This window comes from Syngnathoides biaculeatus, chromosome 1 (genome assembly GCF_019802595.1).
Source record: "Syngnathoides biaculeatus isolate LvHL_M chromosome 1, ASM1980259v1, whole genome shotgun sequence".
NCBI lineage: Eukaryota > Metazoa > Chordata > Actinopteri > Syngnathiformes > Syngnathidae > Syngnathoides > Syngnathoides biaculeatus.
The window spans coordinates 3,566,195-3,587,924 of NC_084640.1; the positions used below are offsets into that span (position 1 = coordinate 3,566,195).

Genomic DNA, 21,730 nt, shown 5'->3' on the forward strand with positions numbered 1-21,730 from the left:
CTCACTCCTATCTGTTAAAGGCGGAGTGACGCGTCGCGTTTCTAGGTTGGACGTTCTGTCTGCCGGATTGACTTTCATTGCTGCTGAAAAACGTTCAGGCTCGTCCCGATACCGATATTTTATTGGACATCGCACTATTGTGAGCCTGTGTTCCCAATTTAATTATCTATTTATTTGTTTGCTCTGTTGTCCAAAATGGGTTGCGCTGGATTCACCTGCTCCAAACACTCCCTGTGTGCGCTCAACATCCTCTATGTTGTAAGTATCCAACATATGGATTGTTGCCATGACTAAATTGCTGACGTATATACCGATGCGTGTTTCCTCTCTTGGGTGCGAGTAAATATAGCGATAGAAAACGTCTTGTGATAAGGTCGCACACTTGCTGAATCATTTATTCGTCGTAGAACCTTGAGCATCCTCTCCCTGTTTGATCATTAAAAAAAATAGAAGCTTGTCTGCTATTACAGTATAGTAACAGAGTCAGTCATTAAAAGATAATTTCCTCCCACCGCCCTTTTTTTATACTGAAATTTAAGAGGATGTCCTGTCTCTTTATCTTTGTCTGCCATCTCGTCCTCTACCAGTTGTTGCCTGGAAGAGACCAGTCAGCACATTTTTTTATTTTTATGAAAAAAAAAAAAAAAAAAAAAAGATCAAAATTGTAATAGTTTTAATGCAGTGGTTGGAAAACAAGCATGTGAACTCTTTGGAATTTCTTACATTTCTCCATAAATTGGGCACAAAATGTGGTCTGTTCTTCACAAGAATAAACAGTCTGCTTAACCCTAGAGAACCCATGAGGTCACAATTTTAAAAGAAGATTTGGATGTCTTTGGTTCTCTAGGGTTAAACTATCCATCCATTTTCTGAGCCACTTATCCTCACAGGGGTTACGAGTGTGCAGCAGCCTATCCCAGCTTTAATCGGGCAGGAGGCGGGGTACACCCTGAACTGGTTGCAGGGAACATGTAGACAGACAATGGTCTCCAATTAAAAGAGTCTCCAATTAATGCATGTTTAAGGGATATCGGAGGAAACAGGAGTGCCTGGGGAAAACCCACGCAGGCACAGGGAGAACATGTAAAGTCCACACAGTGGGAGGCTAGGATTTGAACCCCGGTCCCCACAACTGTGTGGCCAACGGTCTACAGCGGCGCCCACTGTCCCACCCTGCTTAAATTAATATAACACAAACAATTATGTTTTAAGATTTTTACTGAACATAAACATCCACAAGATGGAGGAAGAAGGAAGGGAACCTCTTAGCTATGGTGTCAATCAACGTGGATCCAATCAATAAAACAAGATTGAAGGTGTCCTTCAATGCTGCTCCGACGACTAGAAAACATCAGTGTAGAATTGTCTCTTCAAGAAGTATTGCCTGATGTGTACCATCTCTCCTCAAAGAGCTCTCAGAAAGCCTGCAATTAATTACAAATTGTCGATTTTTTTGATTATTGATTGTATAAAGTTTGAAAAGGTTAAAAATGTATCTCAAAAAGTCAATGTTACTCGGTTCATAGTTATTTTATCCAATGTCATTCATTCAACTGTTCATACTTAGACAAATTTTCAATAATGTCTATAACGGGAGAATGTCTCGCACTCTCTCTTGTCTCTGAAGGAGTGGTAATCCTTTAAAGAGTATTTTAAAAAAAGAGTTAAAAAAAGACCAAGGAACAAAAATATTGTATTTGTTAAAAAAGTAAATAAATAAACATCGCTGAACTTTAGACGTTTACTAAAGTGCACTTGAATGCTCCACAGTAAAATCTTCTGTGGACAGATGAAACAAAAGTTCAATTGTTTGGGGAAGACAATTCAAGAATTTCATGGAAAAAAACACCCTCATGGAAGGTGTCACTGTATCACGGTGGAGAGGTTTGTGTGTCCGTGATCTAAGGAACGAAGTTGCATGGGGATTCAAATTCCTGGTAGGGTCACCCATGGCAAACAGGTCCACAGTGAGAGACCAGATAAAGACCAGGAAAAGACCCCTACGATGAAAAATATTAACGGATTGAGGTTTGCCTTGCCCAGACACACACCACCCAAGCTCCCCTCTGGAGCCAGACCTGAAGGGGGGACTCAAAGGCCTTATGGGTGTTAGCTCAGGCAGGCACAGCCCAAAATGATAACATGGGTTCATCACTTGTGGGAGGGGCCATCCAAATGGGGTACACTGTGAACTGGGTAGTGGACGAAGGCACGGACCTTGGAAATCAAATCACTGGCTACTGAAGTTGGCTCTAGAGACATGGAGTGTCACCTCTCTGGCAGCTGGTGTCTGAGGTTGAGAAGTACCGACTAGATTTAGTCGGGCTTGCCTCCACACATGCTTGGGCTCCGGTAGCAGTCCTCTTCAGAGGGTTTAGAACCTCTTCCACTCTGGAGTTGACCAAAGTGAGAGGCGCTGAGCAGGTGTGGGTATACTTTTTTCCCCTCGGCTTGGCACCTGTATGTTGGAAATCCTTCTGGTGGACGAGAGGGTAGCCTCCCTCCACCTTCGGGTTGGGGGATGGGTCCTGACTGTTGTTTTTGCCTATACACCAAACAGTAGCTCAGAGTACCCACCTTTTTGGATGCCTGGAGAAGGTGCTGGAGAGTGCTCCCGCTGGGGACACCATTGTTCTAGTTGGGACTTCAATGCTCACGTGGGCAAAGACAGTGAGGGCGTGATTGGGAGGAACGCCACAACCGATCAGAACCTGAGCGGTCTTCTGTTATCGGACTTCTGTGCTCATCATGGATTGTCCTTAATGAACACTATGTTCAAGCATAAGGGTGTCCACACGTGCATTGGGTACCAGGACACCCTAGGTTTCAGTTCGACGATCAACTTTATGGTTGTCTCATCAGACTTGCAACTGCATCTCTTGGACATTCGGCAGAAGACAGGGGCGGCGCTGTAAACTGATCACCACATGGTGGTGAGATGGGTCCAAAGGTAGAGGAAGATGTCGGTCCAATGTGGCAGGCCCAAACACATTGTGAGAGTCTGCTGGGACCGTCTGGCAGAATCTCCAGTCAGAAGAAAATTTGGCACCTACCTCTGACAGAACATCGAGTTCGAGTGACCATGTTCTGCGCTTCCACTGTTGAGGCAGCTGACAAGAGCTGTGGTCGTGAGCTGGTTGGTGTCTGTTGTGGTGGAAATCCCTAAACCCATTGGGTTGGGGGACACCAGCAGTGAGGGTTGTGTCAAGCTGAAGAAAGTCCTCTAGGGCTTTTTTTTGGGCTGTGGGACTCCTGAGGCAGTTGATGGCAACCAACCAGCTAGCTAGATTTGGCAGTCACTGAAGCAAAAAAATAATATTAATAATAAGGCAGGGGTTAAACAGTGCACAATCAACACTACTGGGGATGGGGTACTGCTGACCTTGACTCAGGATGTTTTGATTCACTGTGGAGAATACTTCGACTTCAGTTCACCGGAGGAAGCAGTCTGGGTTCTCTGAGGTGGGAATTCCGATTTCTGGGTTTGAGGTCACCATGGTGGTTAAAAAGCTCCTCAGAGTCCAGGCCCTGGGGGTGGATGAGATTTGCCTTGAGTTCCTAAAGGCTCTGGAAGTTGTGGGTCTGTGCTGGTTGACACCCCTCTGCAACATTGCGTGGACAATGGGGACAGTGCCTCTGGATTGGCAGACTGGGGTGGTTGAACCGCTTTTTAAGATGGGGCACCAGAGGGTGTGTTGCAACTACAGGGGGATCCTTCCTAGTAAGGATATTCCGGGGTGCTGGAGAGGAGAGTCCATCGGAAAGTTGATGAGGATCATCAGGGTCCTCAAGGGTGCATAGAAGTTCACCAAACCAGTCTACAAGTGTTTTGTGGACTTGAAGAAGGCGTTTGACCGTGTCCCTCAGGGAGTCCTGTGGGGGGTTACTTCGGCAGTGTGAGCTAGTGAATCCCTGCTATTCGGTCCCTGTATGACTGGTGTCAGAATTTGATCTGCATTGCTGGCAGTAAGTCAGACTTATTACTGGTGAGGGTTGGATTCTACCAAGGCTGCCCTTTGTCACCAATTCTCTTCATAACTTTTATGGGCAGAATGTGTTGGCACAGGCAAAGCATAGCGAGGTTCCGGTTTGGTGGCCTCGGTATTGATTCGTGGCTTTTTGCAGATGATGTTCTATTTGCTTCATCAAGTCGTGATCTCCAACTCTCAGTAGAGTGCCGAATGTGAAACGGATGGAATGAGAATCAGCACCTCCAAATCTGAGACCATGGTCCTCAGCCAGAAAGGGGTCATGTGCCTTCTCCAGGTCAGGGTTGAGATTCTGCCCCAAGTGGAGGAGTTCAAGTATCTCAGAGTCTTGTTCACGTGTGAGGGAAGAATGGCTAGGGAGATAACTGGCGGTTCGGTGCAGCATCTGCAGTGATGGGGACTTTGTATCTGTCTGTTGTGGTGAAGAAGGAACTAAGCAGTAAGGTGAAGCTCTCAATTTACCAGTCGATCTGCATTCCTGCCCTCATCTATGGTCATGAGCTGTGGATAGTGACCCAAAGAACAAGATCCCGAATCCAAGTGGCCAAAATCAGTTTCCTCTGCAGGATATCGAAGCTCATCCTTAAAGTCAGGGTGAGAAACTCAGTCATTGGGGAGGGGCTCATAGTAGAGCTGGTACTCCACCACTTTGAGAGGAGCCAGATGAGGTGGCTGGTGCATCTGATTTGGATGATTCGCTGGTGAGGCATTCCAGGCACGTCGTACCAGGAGGAAACCCCGGTGACGACCCAGAACACGGTAGAGATACTACTTTTCCCAGTCGGCCTCGGAGCGCCATGGGATCCCCTTGGAAGAGCTGTATGAAGCGGCTGGGGAGAGGGAAGTCTGGGCGTCCTTGCTTAAGATACTGTGACCTGACCTTGGATAAGTGGAAGAAAATGGATAGATGGAAAACCAACCCCATGTGTGGAGGAAAACAATGCAGCAGCACACCCACACCAAAACCCAATCCTAACTTTGAAGCATCATTGAGGGAGCATCATGGGTTGAGCAGCCATGCCTTGCCTACCTGGGGCCAGGACAGCTTACTATTGTCAATGGAAGAATGAAGTGTATCAAGATATTTTGCAGAAGAATTGTGGCCATCCATCCAAGAGTTGAAGCTCCAAATAGTACTGGTGTTGCAAGAGGACAATGATCCAAAACATCAAAGCAAATGAACAATAGAATGGCTTCAAAAGAAGAAAATATGTGTTCTGGAGTTGACAAGTCAAAATCCTGACTGCAACCTGACCTCTAAAGAGCTATTCACACCAGCTACCTCAAGAATCCTCCTGCTGTGCAAACATTTTGGAAAGAGGTTATGGTCCAAAATTTATCCTGATCATTGCATACATTTTGTCTGCTACTACAGGAAACATTTGGTTGAGGTAATTGGTGCGATTAGAGGGTCAACAAGTTATTAAATCCAAAAGTTCACTTACATTTTCCTCCCCGTCATGTGAATGTTTATATTATGCACTACAAAAATATGAAATTAAACAGTTTTAACTTTAAGCAGTTTATTTTGTAGATTTAGATGAAGAGCAGACATTATATGACCACTTTATGTAGCAATGTAATAAATTCTAAAGGGTTTACATACAGTAGTATTTCCTCCCATTGTATGGATGTTACAAGTGAGTCGTGGGTTGCTTTCAGTTTTCTTACTGAGTCAATGAGGGAACCATGAAAGTGTATCACCTACAGGAAGATAAACACCTGCCTGAAATTTTATCTTGTGCCACATGATTCCTGGGTACAAAGGGAGCTCCATTATGACGTCACCTAAAGTTTTGTTGTGAACATTGCACCTGCTCATGAATGAGTAATCTGCAATCCCAGGAACCTTCACCAGGAGCAGTAGCAAAGTGATGCAATGGAGCAGAACTGTGTTGTGGGTCTAATTGACCTATTTTTAAGTTCAAGAAATAGAATTATAACATACATTGTAAGGACATTAAAAGTCATGAAGTTAATGATGGGAAATGAACAGGTTGTAGGGGTCTTTTTTTATTCTAATGGTTTGGGGTAATTCAACACGTCCAACTGACCCATTTAGATTGTTGTTGTTGTTCCTGTGAGACAAATATAACAGGAGCGTAAAGACGTAAAAATGATTGTTGATTTCAAAACTGCAGGAGTTAGGGGAGGGCAACATTGATTTCAATAGTCACACGTTTTATGGTTTATCAAATAACAGACATGTTAGGAAATATGGCAGAATAAAATAAAAACTCAGCCTTATTTTTAATTTAGCTACATTTGGCCTGTGCATGTGACATGTGGAACACTTGTTGCTATGCTACGGCGATAGTTCTTTTTAGGTTCTGTTCTTTTGAGACCTGTTTTCCCACTAATGTGTGGAACATACAGGAATGCATCAATGTCTGTCTTGAAACTAAAAAGTGTTTTGGAAACAGCTTTTTGGGGTGGGATAAAGTTGTTTTTATTAAAACACACTGAAATATTCTTAATTAATAATGTAGATCTGACCTGAGACCCCACCAAATATACTTGTTCCTTCCTGTAAAATGGATTATGTAGAGCTCCTTATTTTACATAAGCTTTCGGTGTAAATATCGAGATCCTCTATAAAGTATCTTCATGATTTTATAGTGAAATTCACTGTGAGTGAAAAATGACTTTATTTTACATTTTTTTGGTGGCGTTCTATATTCAAGATAGATTGCATTCACTATTGTGATTGTTACTCCTTATTTGTGAAGAAACAATGTATGTCGCAGTTCTTTTTTTTTTCTTCAGGAATAATTAAATACATTTTTTGCAACAGTATTAGAAGATACTACAACAGTTGATCTGTCTCCCATTCTAAATCACATGACCTTAGGGGTGTTTGACTTCAGATGTTGCACCCTTTTCAACGTTTTTGGGTGTTTTCCAAATAACCAAACATTCCTTTCATAGCAGCATTCACACTTGCTTGCTACTCTGCAGATGGTGAGCTTGCTGATGATTGGAATTGCAGCATGGGGAAAGTGGTTTGGTCTAGTCTCCAGTTTCCAGGTGGTGGGTGGCGTCATAGGAGTGGGGGTCTTCCTCTTCTTTGTTGCTCTGGCTGGTCTCATTGGTGCAATGAAACACCATCAAGTCCTCCTCTTCTTTGTATCCTTTTACATGGCTGGCACCCTGCATGTCATCTACACTTCTGTCAAAAATGGGACTTGTTGGACTCACACGGGTAACTTTGGATATTCGTTGCACCCTTGCGCCTTCCCTGTTGGGGAACATAGGGTTAGTCAATGCAAAACTGCCTCTTTTGTGTCACAATTGGAATGGAATGACAGACACAAAATGGCTTTTCCCCAAACAAAGCCAGTCTTTTAAGAAAACAGCTTCCCGCCATTGTTACTTTGCTCGACTACTATGACTAATTCCTCTTGCTATTCGCAGACTTTAATTTGTTGGCTACATCACTTCTTGCCGATAAGGTTGCATATATTCTTCCAGCAGTTTGGCACTGCAATTACTATTCCAGCTAAAATAGTGTAAAGTTTTAAACAGTTCAGATGACAATACAGATAAGATTTGTAAAGGTAAAATTACTACATGTTGTTATTTTAAAGCTGATTTAATATTTATTTGAATGCAAATGCCACGTTTTTTTTTTTGCTATGGTGTACAGGATTTAGAAATAAGAATGGGTATAATTATCCATTAATCAATTACTGTATTTCCATGGCTCTAAGGCACACCGTATAAAAAGGCGCATCCTCAGATCCAGGGTGCAATTCCAGTATTTAAAACAAGTACAAGGCGCACCAATTTATTAGGCGCAGGCAGGGTGGCGCTTGCCAAGCAGTGAGGCACAATTGCAGATTTATTTTTGTAAGCAGAAGAACAAACCTACACTTTTTTTCCTCCCACTACGAGCGATGGAAGCAGTCACGAGTCAACACACCATCTTCATCCATGGTTTCACACCACACCAAAATCTTTACACCACAGCACAACCAGCAGACAACAAAAACAATGAGCGAAGAAATAAAAAAATAAAATAAAAATAAAACACAAAACATGCACTTCAAACGTTATTTACATACACGTATAGCAACATTAGCTTAAAGCATACGGGAGCATCCATTCACGCTATTTAAAAAAGTACCGGATAGGAAACCAAGTTCAGTGATACGTACTTTACTGACATATTTAACAGTGTAAATCGTGAGTTCAGTTGTACTTCATTTAACTATAACTACGTAGCTATACAGTATAGCTGTATCGAGATACTAGCCGAAACCATACGGTGGTAGCGTATATGTACGCATTTTAAATACTTCAATAAAGTACAACAAAGTTCACTGTTTACAATGTTAAATACTTCATTAAAGTACAACGGAACTCAGGTTTTCCTCCGGGTGCCTTTTTAAATAGCGTGCATGCATGCTACCGTATGCTTCAAGCGAGTATCGCTATTATAGTATAGCTACATTATTAAAGACATTAATAAAGTACAACCAAACTCACTACATATATGGTATAGCCCACACCACGTGCAACTTCACTTTGCTTATCGTGTTCACGTCGATGTCGAGCGAATGTTGTTTTTCTTTCACGGCGATTGTTTGTTATTTGTTAATTAACCCATTGCTCGTGTTGTTCTTCCAACTTGGGCCACCTCATCTTGTTTCCACAGAACTTCAGCTTGGTCTTCTCGACTTGGCAAAGCTCATTTTCCTACTTCCTCAAGTGGAAGCAGACACGTGAGCACAAGCATCCACAATCCTTTCAGAAATGATGGCGTAACTCGGCAGCCTCTTGATAATGTTGTGTTCGCCATTTGTCATCCATCGCTCTCAACTTCACTTTAATTTTGTTCACGGCAAAGTCCCGCGAATGAAGTTGGTTCCTTGTTTTTTTTCATGGCGATCGTTTGTTCTTTGTTAATTAATCCATTGCTCTTGTTGTTATTCCAACTTGGGCCACCTCGCCTTGTCGACTCCCAGTATAACAGCAAGCTCCGAGTTCATTAGCTACACTTGTTTATTCATGGGGGTTTTAACCCTATGACGCTTGTAAGCATATCTCTTTGTTGGTGCCATTTTTGGGGGACCTTAGTCAAAGCTATGTGGTCAGAGCTGTCCTCTGTGTCAGGCTGCATAGTTTATTCAAGTCAACACTAAGATGTTTTTCCACACGTGTGTGTCAAGCTGGATGCTTTCATACTGTGCAATGCTTGGACTTATTCCTTGACTCTGAATCTTAGTACATGATCATCCTGTTCATGGTGTTTATCGTGCAGTTCTCTGTTTCCAGTGCATGTCTGGCTATCAACAAAGAGCAACAGGTGAGATGGTATTAATTAGTGCAAAAAGTCCTTGCTGCATTCCACATTGCAGTGAGATGGGAAATTTATCATTCAGGTCTCGCGAGATCTGGACTAAAGAAAAATATTTCTGGCAAGCTTGATAAAAGAAGTCGATATATGGTAATAAGCCTATTCTAGTTACAGTGATTTGTTGAAACTCTGACTAAGCAGCATTCTGAATCTTAAATTTTGAAGAAATAGATATTACTGCTGAGTGTGTGTGAAATATGTTGTTCCTGCCAGGTCTCTTGTGCCCTTCAAACAGTCTATCTGGCAAATCTGGCATGTTACCTTATTTTCAATGGCATATGAGACCGTAATGACTGAGTATTAAGGACTCAGGCTAGCAACATGAGTGCAAAAAGAAAATCAAACTGTTAAATTGTGAAATTTGAGAATGTGAGGAACCATCAGCCAACAAGAGAAAATCCATCCATCCATCCATCATCCATCCATCCATCCATCCATCCATCCATCATCCATCCATCCATCCATCCATCCATCCATCCAAATTTTCCTGGTGGTAGTGACCAGTAGCCTGAGATAGTCTGACTGCAGATATCATTAATGTGGAAGATATTAATGTGCACTTCCAGGATCATCTGCTCGAGGTCGGCTGGAATAACTCCCACAGCACCCAAAGAGACGTGGAGAAGAGCCTCAACTGCTGCGGCTTCAGACAGCTTGAACTCAATGCCACCTGCGATGCCGTACGTTTGTTTCTGTGCTCCTCCAACATAGTAGCCTGACAAAATTAACCTTTTTCTTGTAGTCTGGGCGTTATCATCACAAAGACTTGCTGTGCCATGCACCATGCACTTTTAAAATCATAAACAACCATCAACTGCGTCAGCTATCAGCTTTGTTCGTGCATGGTCTTGTGTTTTCCTACAGGACTGTTTTCCCAATCACTCCTGTTTGCCGTGTGCTGATAAGATCCAGGAACACGCAGATGAAGTCCTACGTTTCGTAGGAGGGACAGGACTTTTTTTCAGTTTCACTGAGGTGAGCCTCAACCATTCTTCAAAATCAGTTAAATCAGTTATATTCTAATTAATGTTCCAGAAACATATGTAATACTAAAAGGTCTACCAACACCCCTATATGCATTGTAAAATTAATATTGTTATGAAAATTACATATAATATTCACTTCAATGTCTACACAAAAAAAAAAAATGAGGTTGAGAGTTCGTGGGTTCCAAATAACAGGTAGGTGTGTATACAGCTCCAAAAAAAAAAAAATAATAGTTTGGGGTGGACCACGTAATCGGTCTCTCACATCTTCTTCTTTTCCTTTTGGCTTGTCCCGTTAGGGGTCGCCACAGCGTGTCATCTTTTGCCATCTTAGCCTATCTTCTGCATCTTCCTCTCTAACCCCAACTGCCCTCATATTTTCCCTCACCACATCCATAAACCTTCTCTTTGGTCTTCCTCTCGCTCTTTTTGCCTAGCACCTCCATCCTCAGCACCCTTCCACCAATATACTCACTCTCTCGCCTCTGAACATGTCCAAACCATCGAAGTCTGCTCTCTCGAATCGCTCCAAAACATCCAACTTTGGGTGTCCCTCTAATGAGCTCATTTCTAATCCTATCCAACCTGCTCACTCCCAGCAAGAACCTCAACATCTTCATTTCTACTACCTGCAGTTCTGCTTCTTTCTTCAGTGCCACCATCTCTAATCCGTATATCATGGCCGGCCTCACCACTGTTTTGTAAACTTTGCCCTTCATCCTAGCAGAGACTCTTCTGTCACATAACACACCAGACACCTTTCGCCAGCTGTTCCAACCTGCTTGGACCCGTTTCTTCACTTCCTTACCACACTCACCATTGCTCTGGATTGTTGACCCTAAATATTTGAAGTCCTCCACCCTCGCTATCTCTTCTCCCTGTAGCCTCACTCTTCCCCCTCCACCTTTCTCATTCACGCACATATATTCTGTTTTACTCCGGCTAATCTTCATTCCTCTCCTTTCCAGTGCATGTCTCCATCTTTCTAATTGTTCCTCTGCATGCTCCCTGCTTTCACTGCATATCACAATATCTGCGAACATCATGGTCCAAGGGGATTCCAGTCTAACCTCATCTGTCAGCCTATCCATGACTACTGCAAACAGGAAGGGGGTCAGAGCTGATCCCTGATGCAGTCCCACCTCCACCTTAAATTCTTCTGTCACACCTCAGGTACACCTCACCATTGTTCTGCTGCCATCATACATGTCCTGTACCATTTTAACATACTTCTCTGCCACACCACACTTACGTATGGAGTACCACAGTTCCTCTCTTGGTACTCTGTCATAGGCTTTCTCTAGATCCACAAAGACACAATGTAGCTCCTTATGACATTCTCTGTACTTTTCCACTAGCATCCTCAAGGCAAATAATGCATCTGTGGTACTCTTTCTAGGCATGAAACCATACTGTTGCTCGCAGATACTTACTTCTGTCCTGAGTCTAGCCTCCACTACTCTTTCCCATAACTTCATTGTGTGGCTCATCAACTTTATTCCTCTATGATTCCCACAGCTCTGAACATCCCCTTTGTTCTTAAAAATGGGAACTAGAACACTTTCCCTCCATTCTTCAGGCATCTTTTTGCCCGCTAGTATTCTGTTGAATAAGTTGGCCAAAAACTCCACAGCCATCCCTCCAAATTGCTTCCATACCTCTACCGGTATGTCATCAGGACCAACTGCCTTTCCATTTTTCATCCTTTGTAGTGCCTTTCTGGCGTCCCCCTTACTAATCATTGCCACTTCCTGGTCCTTCACACTTGCCTCTTCAACTCTTCCTTCTCTCTCATTTTCTTCATTCATCAAATTCTCAAAGTATTCTTTCTATCTATTTTGCACACTACTGGCACCAGTCAACACATTTCCATCTCTATCCTTAATCACCCTTACCTGCTGCACATCCTTCCCATATCTATCCCTCTGTCTGGCCAACCTGTAGAGATCCTTTTCTCCTTCTTTCGTGTCCAACCTGGTGTACATGTCTTCATATGCCTCTTGTTTAGCCTTTTCCACCTCTACCTTTGTCCTATGTCGCATCTCGATGTACTCCTTTCGCCTCTCCTCAGTCCTCTCAGTGTCCCACTTCTTCTTCGTTAATCACTTTCTTTATATGACTCCCTGTATTTTGGGGTTCCACCACCCCTTTCCTACCAGAAGACACACCAAGTACTCTCCTGCCTGTCTCTCTGATTACCTTGGCTGTCGTAGTCCAGTCTTCCGGGAGCTTCTGCTGTCCATCGAGAGCCGGTCTCACCTCTTTCCACACGACACTCTTCCTTTCTCAGCTTCCACCACATGGTTCTCTGCTTTACCTCTGTCTTCTTACTCTTCCTCTCCAACACCAGAGTCATCCTACACACTACCATCCTATGCTGTCGAGCTACACTCTCCCCTTCCACTACTTTACAGTCAGTAATCTCATTCAGATTACATCGTCTATACAAAATATAATCCACATGCGTGCTTCTTCCTCAGATCTTCTAGGTCACTATATGTTCCTCCCTGTTCTGGAAATCAGTGTTCACTACAGCCATCTCCATCCTTTTCGCAAAGTCCACCACCATCTGTCCCTCAAAGTTCCTTTCCTGGATGCCGTACTTACCCATCACTTCTTCATCGCCCCTGTTTCCTTTACCAATATGTCCATTACAATCTGCACCAATCACAACTCTCTCACTGTCTGGGATGCTCAGAACTACTTCATCTAGTTCCTTCCAGAAATTCTCTACCTTTCCTTTCCTTTCCTTTCCTTTCCTTTCCTTTCCTTTCCTTTCCTTTCCTTTCCTTTCCTTTCCTTTCCTTTCCTTTACTACCTTTCCACCTGCTCTCTTGGATGCACAGAATATCAACCTTTCTCCTAATCATCATGTCCACCAACTCCTGAGCTCTTCCTGTCATAGTCCCAACATTCAAAGTCCCTACACTCAGTTCTAGGCTTTGTGCATTCCTCTTTTTATTCTGACGATGGATCCAGTTTCCTCCTCTTCTTTGTCTTCAACCCACAGTAGCTGAATCTCCACCGACGCCCTGCAGGTTAGCAGTGCCCCGGGCGGGCGTTGTTAACCCGGGCCACGACCGATCCGGTATGGGATTCTTTAGATGAACGCTCATATTTGTTTGGCACAGTTTTTACACCAGATGCCCTTCCTGACGCAAGCCTCTGCATTTATCCGGGCTTGGGACCGGCCTACAGATTGCACTGTTTTGTGCCCCCACAGAGCTGCATTTGCCCCCATAGAGCTGCATTGAATATGGCTCAAAACAATAGTGTAATATTGCCCCGAGGGCTTTTAACAATAATGTAATATTGCCTCTGTAACGTCAATCGGTTGTGTGGTGTTGTCCTTTTCGAAAAGTGCTTCGGTGTCAGAAGGGGCGTCGGAAAAATGCGAATATCTATGTTGTTCGGCTTCCATAGTAGCAGGCACTGCGCGTTTTCAACGGCGGAAGTGACGATGACGTCAAGGACCGAGGATGCGACGAATATGGTGACCACTTGGATGTCGAGGGACCCTCAATTGCGCAACTTTGTGCATGGATGACGCGCTCTCCGCTCACTTTTTTTTTTCGTATAGACACAGAAGTGAATACTGTTACATGTATTTTTCATTACAATATCTTAGAATGTTTATAGGGATGACAGTCCCATTTTGCGGTTACAAGTCAGTTAAAAGGTGAATTTCCATTCATGGCAACTTTTCAAATATGCAGGGGTTTGATTGAAGCAATATTAATTATGATATTAATCGTTAACAAGCTGTGCATATTAAAGTCCACCACAGTCACACAACAGCACCGCGGTACAAAAAGCCTTAAATGCTTCCTCAAAACTTACTTCATCTTCCCAAATTCTTTTTCAAATGGCTTAGCGTCATGATTGATTCACAAATTAAAACAATGAGGTCATTTGGAGAAATAAATCTGCATGCACTTACCTCATGCTGCTTGTGCCGTCCCTCTGCAACAAAGCATTACAGTGAATAATTTTAACAAAACAAACCTACACAAATGTCATTAGTTTCACCTATTGTCTTAAAAAAACATATAGACTTTCACTATAGGCAAAGCGGTGCGATGAATGAATGAACACTTGTTCAAAAGTTTTAGTTGAAAAAACCAACTTTTATCCTTTATCTATTTTTATCTCTGAAAATGTCAGTGTGGTAAAAATTTTTGTGACATGAACTCAGGAATGTCCAACCAAAGAGGTTCTACTTATCACAAAGAATACATTTCAATGCCATCTTACTTCAGTGATGATGAGTATATGACCGTCATTGTATCCTGCTGCCAGATTCTGGGCGTGTGGCTCACATATCGCTACAGGAACCAAAAGGACCCCCGAGCGAACCCCAGTGCATTCCTGTGAAACAACCACCAAGTTCTGTCTTTAGACCTCCCTTTGCGCTTCACCTGTAAATACCAGAAAATGCGACTTTAATGTGATTTTTTTTTTTTTTTTTTAAGATGGCATCTTGTTCCCACTGGAACTGAAATGAGTCAGTTTGTGTTTCTTACACTGAACTTTGTAGCCACTACACTCAAAATGTGTACACTGTGCAAGAGCAATTTTTGTTTTATAACTGTTGTTTATTCAGAAAATATTCACGGGGCTGGCCGCCGCTCTTTTTTTTTTCTTGTAGTATTGTTGCTTTAACACCACTGGATGCAATAATCTGCACAAATCTACATAATGATGATTATATAAATATGATTTAAATCATTTCAGAGAGCTTTGTGAGGACTGAAAGGAGTGCATAAGATTTGTATGTGTGATGTTCTGCGTCTAAGCAAAAAGATGTGGTGACCTCTACCAGCTTGTCTCGCTTCTGACTGCATCCTGTGTATATTTGGCCTTCTGCATGACTCATGTAAATACAAGCGTGTCAGAACTGCACTGGTGATTCTGTAAATCAACTGTCTCAGACTTTGTATTGTCAATAAAACACTAAAGGAATAAATGATCATCTTGCTGTTTCCCATTTGTCTTATTGGTGGGCTCTTCCTAAGATGAAATGTTAAATGTACATTTGAAGCAAGAGGTTGACATACTCTGTTCAAAAACACGTGTCATTTTTTTTGTCTCACTGTCTGTAGTCAAATCAGACTAAACCTCTCATTTTTCAGGTCAGTCAGGATCACCAAAATTTCATTTTGTTAAATACCACAATAATGAGAGAATTTCTTCCAGATTTGTTTTACTGTCTTCAAAGTCAAACGTTTACATACATTTCCTTGGTATCGATTAGCATTTCATTTGGACTGCATGACGTGAGTCAAACATTTTGCGTAACCTTCCACAAGCTTCTCTACTATGCTGTAATCCTGGCCCATTCCTTCTAACAGATCTGGTGTAAAGGAGTCAGGTTTTACGGTTCCCCTCCTCACACACGCCTTTTCAGATCTGCCCACTTATCTTGGATTGGATGCAGATCAGGGCTTTGTAATGGCCACTCCAAGACATTGACTGTTATCCTCAAGCCTCTTTGGCAGCATGCTTAGGGTCATCGTCCATTTGCTTCCAAATACTTCCAAACCCATTTATGGCCAAGTTTTAGCTTCCTGGCTGATGTCTTGAGATTTTGCCTGAATATCTCCATGTCATGTACTTTTTCATGATGCTGTCTATTTAATGAAGAGCTCCAGTTCATGTTGCAGCAAAACAGCCCCACAACATCATGCTGCTGCCTCCATGCTTCACAGTTGCGGTGGTGTTCTCAGGTCTACAAGCTTGCACCCTTTTCCTCCTGATGTAAAGTTGGTCATCACGCCCAAACACCTCCACTTTAGTTTGATCAGACCACAGGACATGTCTCCAGAAGTTAAGATCTTTGTCCTGGTGTCTTTTTGCAAATTGTAATCTGTCTATTTTTCCTTTAGGAGTAATGGCTTCATTCGAACTGAGTGGCCTTTCAGTCCATGTCTATGGAGGAGTCGTTCAACTGTTGACAATGACATTTTCTAACCAGCTTCATCCAGCATCTTCACGTGGTCTTTAGCTTTTGTTCTGAGGTTGCTTCAAACAGCCGTGGGATACTTGCTTTGGACAATCTCCACAGATAGACGTGCTGATAAATTCTCCCATCCACTCCAGAATTTCACGAGATCTTTTAGCTCAGGTGGTGTGGCTTTGAAAGAGGACAAAACAACAATACAATCAAAATGCTACATTTTATTTACCATACAACCAGAAGATTTACTTGGTAAATTAGTATATTTGAAGGATTTTACGGTAAATGGAAATCTGCAGGACAGTTTTACATTTGATTAAAATCCACGTGTTGTTATAGAGCTAAGGTACAAAGAGAGTGCATACAAACACAGGAACACGCAAACTCCATTGTTAGTTTGAATCTGGAGCTAAGATTGAAACTGAATTGTGAGTTACACGTGCTAACTACCAAAAAAAAAAAAAAAAAATCATTCCTCAAGCGATGCCTCATTCCAAAGTATTTGAAAACCTCTAAATCAGACACTGGTACACTTACAGTTTGCAACGAACTGTCTCAGATATCCTGAAATGTGGGATTTGGTTTCATTTGAGCCGTCGTCTTCTTCATCACTTTTGTTTTCTGTTTCTGGCCAAGTGATATGCTGAAGTACACCCTGAATTCAGCAGGAACACTTTAATTGTGCTGTGCTTAACATTTCTATTCTGCCCACCACTTAACCGTTGTGCTGTCTTGCAGGGTCAAAAGTACACAGTGTTCCTCAGCCTTGGTTCTGATGAACTGCAGCCCTGCACGTTTTAGGTGCTACCCTGCTTCAGCACACCATGATATATGTAGTTGTGTCATCAACAGAATTGTGCAGACCTTGATGACAAACTGATGGTGATTGTTAATCAGAATCAGGTATACTGAAGCAGGGTAACCTCTAAAAGATGCAGGGCTGTGGCTCTTGAAGACCAGGGTTGAGGACCACTAAATACTTTTGACCCCGCAAGACAGCACAAGGGTTGAGGTAATTAAAAATGTAACCACAAACATTAGTGTGTTTGCAGAAGAATGTCTGTTTTGTAAAAGATGTTTGATGACCATAATTCCAATTATTTCAAAGTTACCTCTGGACACAGGTGTTAGGTTTATCACCTAACTTGCTGGAATAGTTCCACAAATAATGGACAAGAAGTCGTCTTTCTTGTGATCAGGAGGATGTGAGAGACAGGCCAGTTACAGTCTCCAAACACGTTCTGAACCAGCTTCTCACGTACTTATTTTTTTTATTAGAAAACACACAAGGTCAAAAGGAGGGGTGAGCAGATGAAATGAACAAAGGTACAGTTTTAGTGATGATGTGGCACATTCTTTGGTTATGATGGAGTTGTAGTTGGCCACTTGTAGGAAGATACTGTTGCATGTGTGTGTAGGAGCTCGTGAACAAGACTCTTCGAAGCAAGGATGATATTTTGGCTTTGTTGCAAGTCCATAATAAATATATTAACGATAACTCTAACAGCAGGGCTGCATCCTCTTTTGGAAAAAGCACGGGTAAAGCATTTGGCCGCCGAGTCACTTGTGCCAATACTGGAGTTTCTTTCAAGCCTCGCCTAAGCTGCTTTATTTGTCTTGCGATACATCCAAGAACCTATTTAAAAAAATTACAAAACAACTCATACATTAAAGTCATTACAAAACCAGTGTGTTGCCCTGATACCTGAAACTGATAACAGTGAACAAAGCAGTTGATGATAAAACAGTGTGTATGCAAAAATATTACTAATTCACGTTATATGAAATACAGGAATAGAATTAACAGTAAATATAAAGAGATGAGTCTTGAGAAGTGAATTACTGAGTTTTGGCAGACCTCAGAGAAAGTAGTAGACCGTTTCTCAGGCTAGGAGCTGAAGCTGAAAAAGTAGTCTCCTTAGTCTGTGAGCTGATTCGACGAACAATTTAAGACAATTTGAAATAACGCAGCCTTTGGTTTTGATTATGTTTAAATAAAAAGCTCAACAAGATAAAGAGGTGGCAGACCTTTTAAACATTTAAAATTAATGGTTAAACTGCACCATTCCTATGACTCAAATTTGTATGAAAAAAAAAACATTTCAAAGCTCAAGTTTAAGAAAAAAAATGCATGCAAGAGAAATTAATACTGACTCACTGGATGAAATAACAACTTCTCCAGAAGCCAATTCCTATTGTTGTCTGTGGGGCAAGGAAGGTCCCAAGAATATGTCAAGCTCTGCACTTTTTCTTTTTGTGTATCAGAGAGCCTGGATTCTCCTACGATCTGCAAAACAAGAACACAGTCAACTCAGAAAGTAAATTGAAGCGAGGACTACAATACAGTAATACACATAAAGTTGTAATTTTGTTTTTTTTAATTGGGGGCATACAAGATTGATTGTTTCTCTGATGTCTAGGTCTGGGCAGTCCTCCAGGGTGACAGTAGCCGTTTCAGGACTGCCCCCCATTAGAACATGAACAAGAGCAGGGCTAAATCCTGACAGGCGAAGTCCTACGTGAATGAAAGAATTCTATATGGTACTTAGAAGCCTCTAAGAACATGTCACTTGCAACAAGAAAAGTGAGAGGCTAATGGGACTAAATGGCTGGGTTCTCCTTCAAAAAGCCCAATAATAGTAGAGTTTCCTGTTCAATACCATGACAATATAAGAAAATACACAATGCAGATACATAAAGAGAAGTATTTAAGCCTACACTGCCTCAACAGGTAATTAAGAGTTCGACTACATAGTAATGTCTTACTCAATTCTTTGAATAATCATATATTCTAACAAAAAATGTATAAACATATGACAAGTGTTTGTGGAACCTATAGTAAACATGAAACCACTACATGTACAGTATTTGGAGGAAATGCTCTGCCCAGCAATATATGGCCTTCGAAGCATTGCTGATGGTATACCAGTCTTGGAAAAAAGAATTAAGCTGTTTTAGTTACATGAAAACATTGACAGCAAAAAGCAAAGCAAATTTATTTGTATATCGCACTTCATACACAAGGTAACTCAATGTGCTTTACATGATAAAAGCATTTGAAAACAAAATATATATATATATATATATATATATATAAAGACAACTCAAACCATTTACAGTGCAAGTAATATGATGTGGAACTCTTAAAAAGCATGAGAAAAAAGCCGGATTAAAAGACATTCACACTTGGGGCTGACCTCACCTCTGTTGGCAACTTATTCCATTTGTGTGCAGCATGATAGCCAGTCTCAAAGGACCTGAGAAAGGAGACGAACATCAACTCCATTCTCAAAAAAGTCTAGCAAAGGATGTACTTCTTGTGGCTTCTGAGGAAGCACGGTTTGTCACGCGAGCTGCTGAGTCATTTCTACACAGCGGTCATCCAATCAGTACTGGGTACCTCCATCACAGTCTGGTTTAGGGCCGCCAGAAAAAAGGACAAATTCGACGGCAATGGACAATCAAAACGGCTGAACGGATTATCGGCACCACTCCAGCCACTTTTAAGGTCTTACACGCAATGCGAACTCGGTCCAGAGCAGGCAGGATTCTTTCAGATCCTCCACATCCTGGGCACCAGCTCTTTTCGTCGGGAAAGCGCTACAGATCAATGAAAGACAAAAGTAGCATGCATTTGAAAAGTTTTTTCCCACCTGCAATTAAATCATTGAATTCTTGATCAGCGAACCTACTGTTTTTCTGCCTTGTGCCATGCTAGCTCACTCATTCATATCCTGCTGGTCCAATCAGTTTTAGTAATATACTGTATATACAGTGCCTTGTGAAAGTATTCGACCCCCTCGAACTTTTCAATCTTTCGCCATAGTTCAGACTTGAAAGATAAAGATATAATTTTTTTTGGTCAAGAATCAACAACAAGTGGGATAAAATCGTGAAGTAGAATGAAATTTATTGTTTATTTTAAAGTTTTTTAACAAATAAAAACCTGAAAAGTGGGGCATTCAACATTATTCAGCCCTCTTGCATTTATACGTTGTAGCGCCACCTTTTGCTGCAATTACAGCTGTCAGTCGCTTGGAGTATGTCTCAGATTCTCGATTGGATTCAGGTCTGGACTTTGACTTGGCCATTCTAACACCTGGATATGTTTATCTGTGAACCATTCCATTGTAGATTTAGCTTTATATTTTAAATAATTATCCTGTTGAAAGATAAATCTCCGTCCCAGTCTCAGGTCTTTTGCAGACTCCAACAGGTTTTCTTCCAGAATGGTCCTGCATTTGGCTCCATTCATCTTTCCATCAATTTTGTCCATCTTCCCTGTCCCTGCTGAAGAAAAGCAGGCCAACCCATGAGGCTGCCACCACCATGTTTGACAGTGGGGATGGTGTGTTCAGGGTGATGAGCTGTGTTGCTTTTACGCCAAACATATCGTTTTGCCAAAATGTTAAATTTGATTTTACCTGACCAGAGCACATTCTTCCACATGTTTGGTGTGTCACCCAGGTGGCTTGTGGCAAACTTTAAACAAGACCTTTTATGGATATCTTTGAGAAATGACTTTCTTCTTGCCATTCTTCCATAAAGGCCAGGTTTGTGCAGTGTATGACTGATTGTTGTCCTCTGTAGATCTCTTCAGTTCATCCAGTGACCATGGGCCTCTTGGCTGAATCTCTGATCAGTCTTCTCCTTGTTTGAGGTAAATGTTTAGAGGGACGGCTGGGTCTTGGTAGGTTTGCAGTGGCCTGATACGCCTTTCATTTCAATATGATTGCTTCCACAATGCTCCTTGAGACGTTTAAAGCTTGTAAAATCTTTTTGTATCCAAATGTGGCGCTAAACTTCCCCACAAAAGTATCTCGGACCTACCTGGTGTGTTCCTTGATCTTCATGATGCTCTCTGCACTCTAAACAGAACCCTGATACTATCCCATAGTGGGTGCATTTAAACGGAGACTTGAAGATTCTATTTATCATCATCAGTCAACATTGGATCATTCAGATATCCTCACTGAACTTCTGGAGTGAGTTTGCTGCACTGAAAGTAAAGGAGCCGAATAATATTGCACGCCCACTTTTCAGGTTTTTATTTGTTGAAAAAGCTTGAAATATCCAATAAATTTTGTTCCACTTCACGATTGTGTCCCACTTGTTGACTCTTGACAAAATTTTTTTTTTATATCTTTATGTTTGTTTAAATGTGGCAAAAGGTTGAAAAGTTCAAGGGGGCCGAATACTTTCCCAAGACACTGTGTGAATTGTAGGGATTTGCGAGTTTGGAACCTATGCGTGTTCGCTGATCGAGGAAGGGATGACAAATGATTAGAAAAAGTTAACAGCAAATGGATTTATTACAAAGGAATGTGCAATACAAACGTCCGGGTCTTATCTAGGTATCTGCCGCACGCGAGAGGTGTGTATTCTGGAAGGATAGCCCAAAGAAGAAGACAAGAGCTGCCCAGTAACACAAGGTTTTTAT

General features: G+C 41.9%; 1 protein-coding gene across 1 annotated transcript; it reads left to right on the forward strand.

The window, feature by feature from the left end:
* Nucleotides 1-15,317, forward strand: tspan13b (tetraspanin 13b). Its single transcript, XM_061830747.1, has 6 exons — nucleotides 1-258; nucleotides 6,948-7,115; nucleotides 9,217-9,297; nucleotides 9,915-10,028; nucleotides 10,213-10,323; nucleotides 14,634-15,317. Exons 1-6 carry the CDS (start codon nucleotides 196-198, stop codon nucleotides 14,706-14,708), a joined length of 612 nt encoding a protein of 203 aa, XP_061686731.1. The 5' UTR covers nucleotides 1-195; the 3' UTR covers nucleotides 14,709-15,317.
* Nucleotides 15,318-21,730: the final 6,413 nt, after the last annotated feature.

Excerpts from the sequence above, each read along its gene's own strand:
- tspan13b (XM_061830747.1), top strand. The coding sequence starts at position 196 with ATGGGTTGCGCTGGATTCACCTGCTCCAAACACTCCCTGTGTGCGCTC. Across the intron at positions 259-6,947 it reads CGCTCAACATCCTCTATGTT|ATGGTGAGCTTGCTGATGAT; the intron begins GTAAGTATCCAA and ends GCTACTCTGCAG. Across the intron at positions 9,298-9,914 it reads CTATCAACAAAGAGCAACAG|GATCATCTGCTCGAGGTCGG; the intron begins GTGAGATGGTAT and ends GTGCACTTCCAG.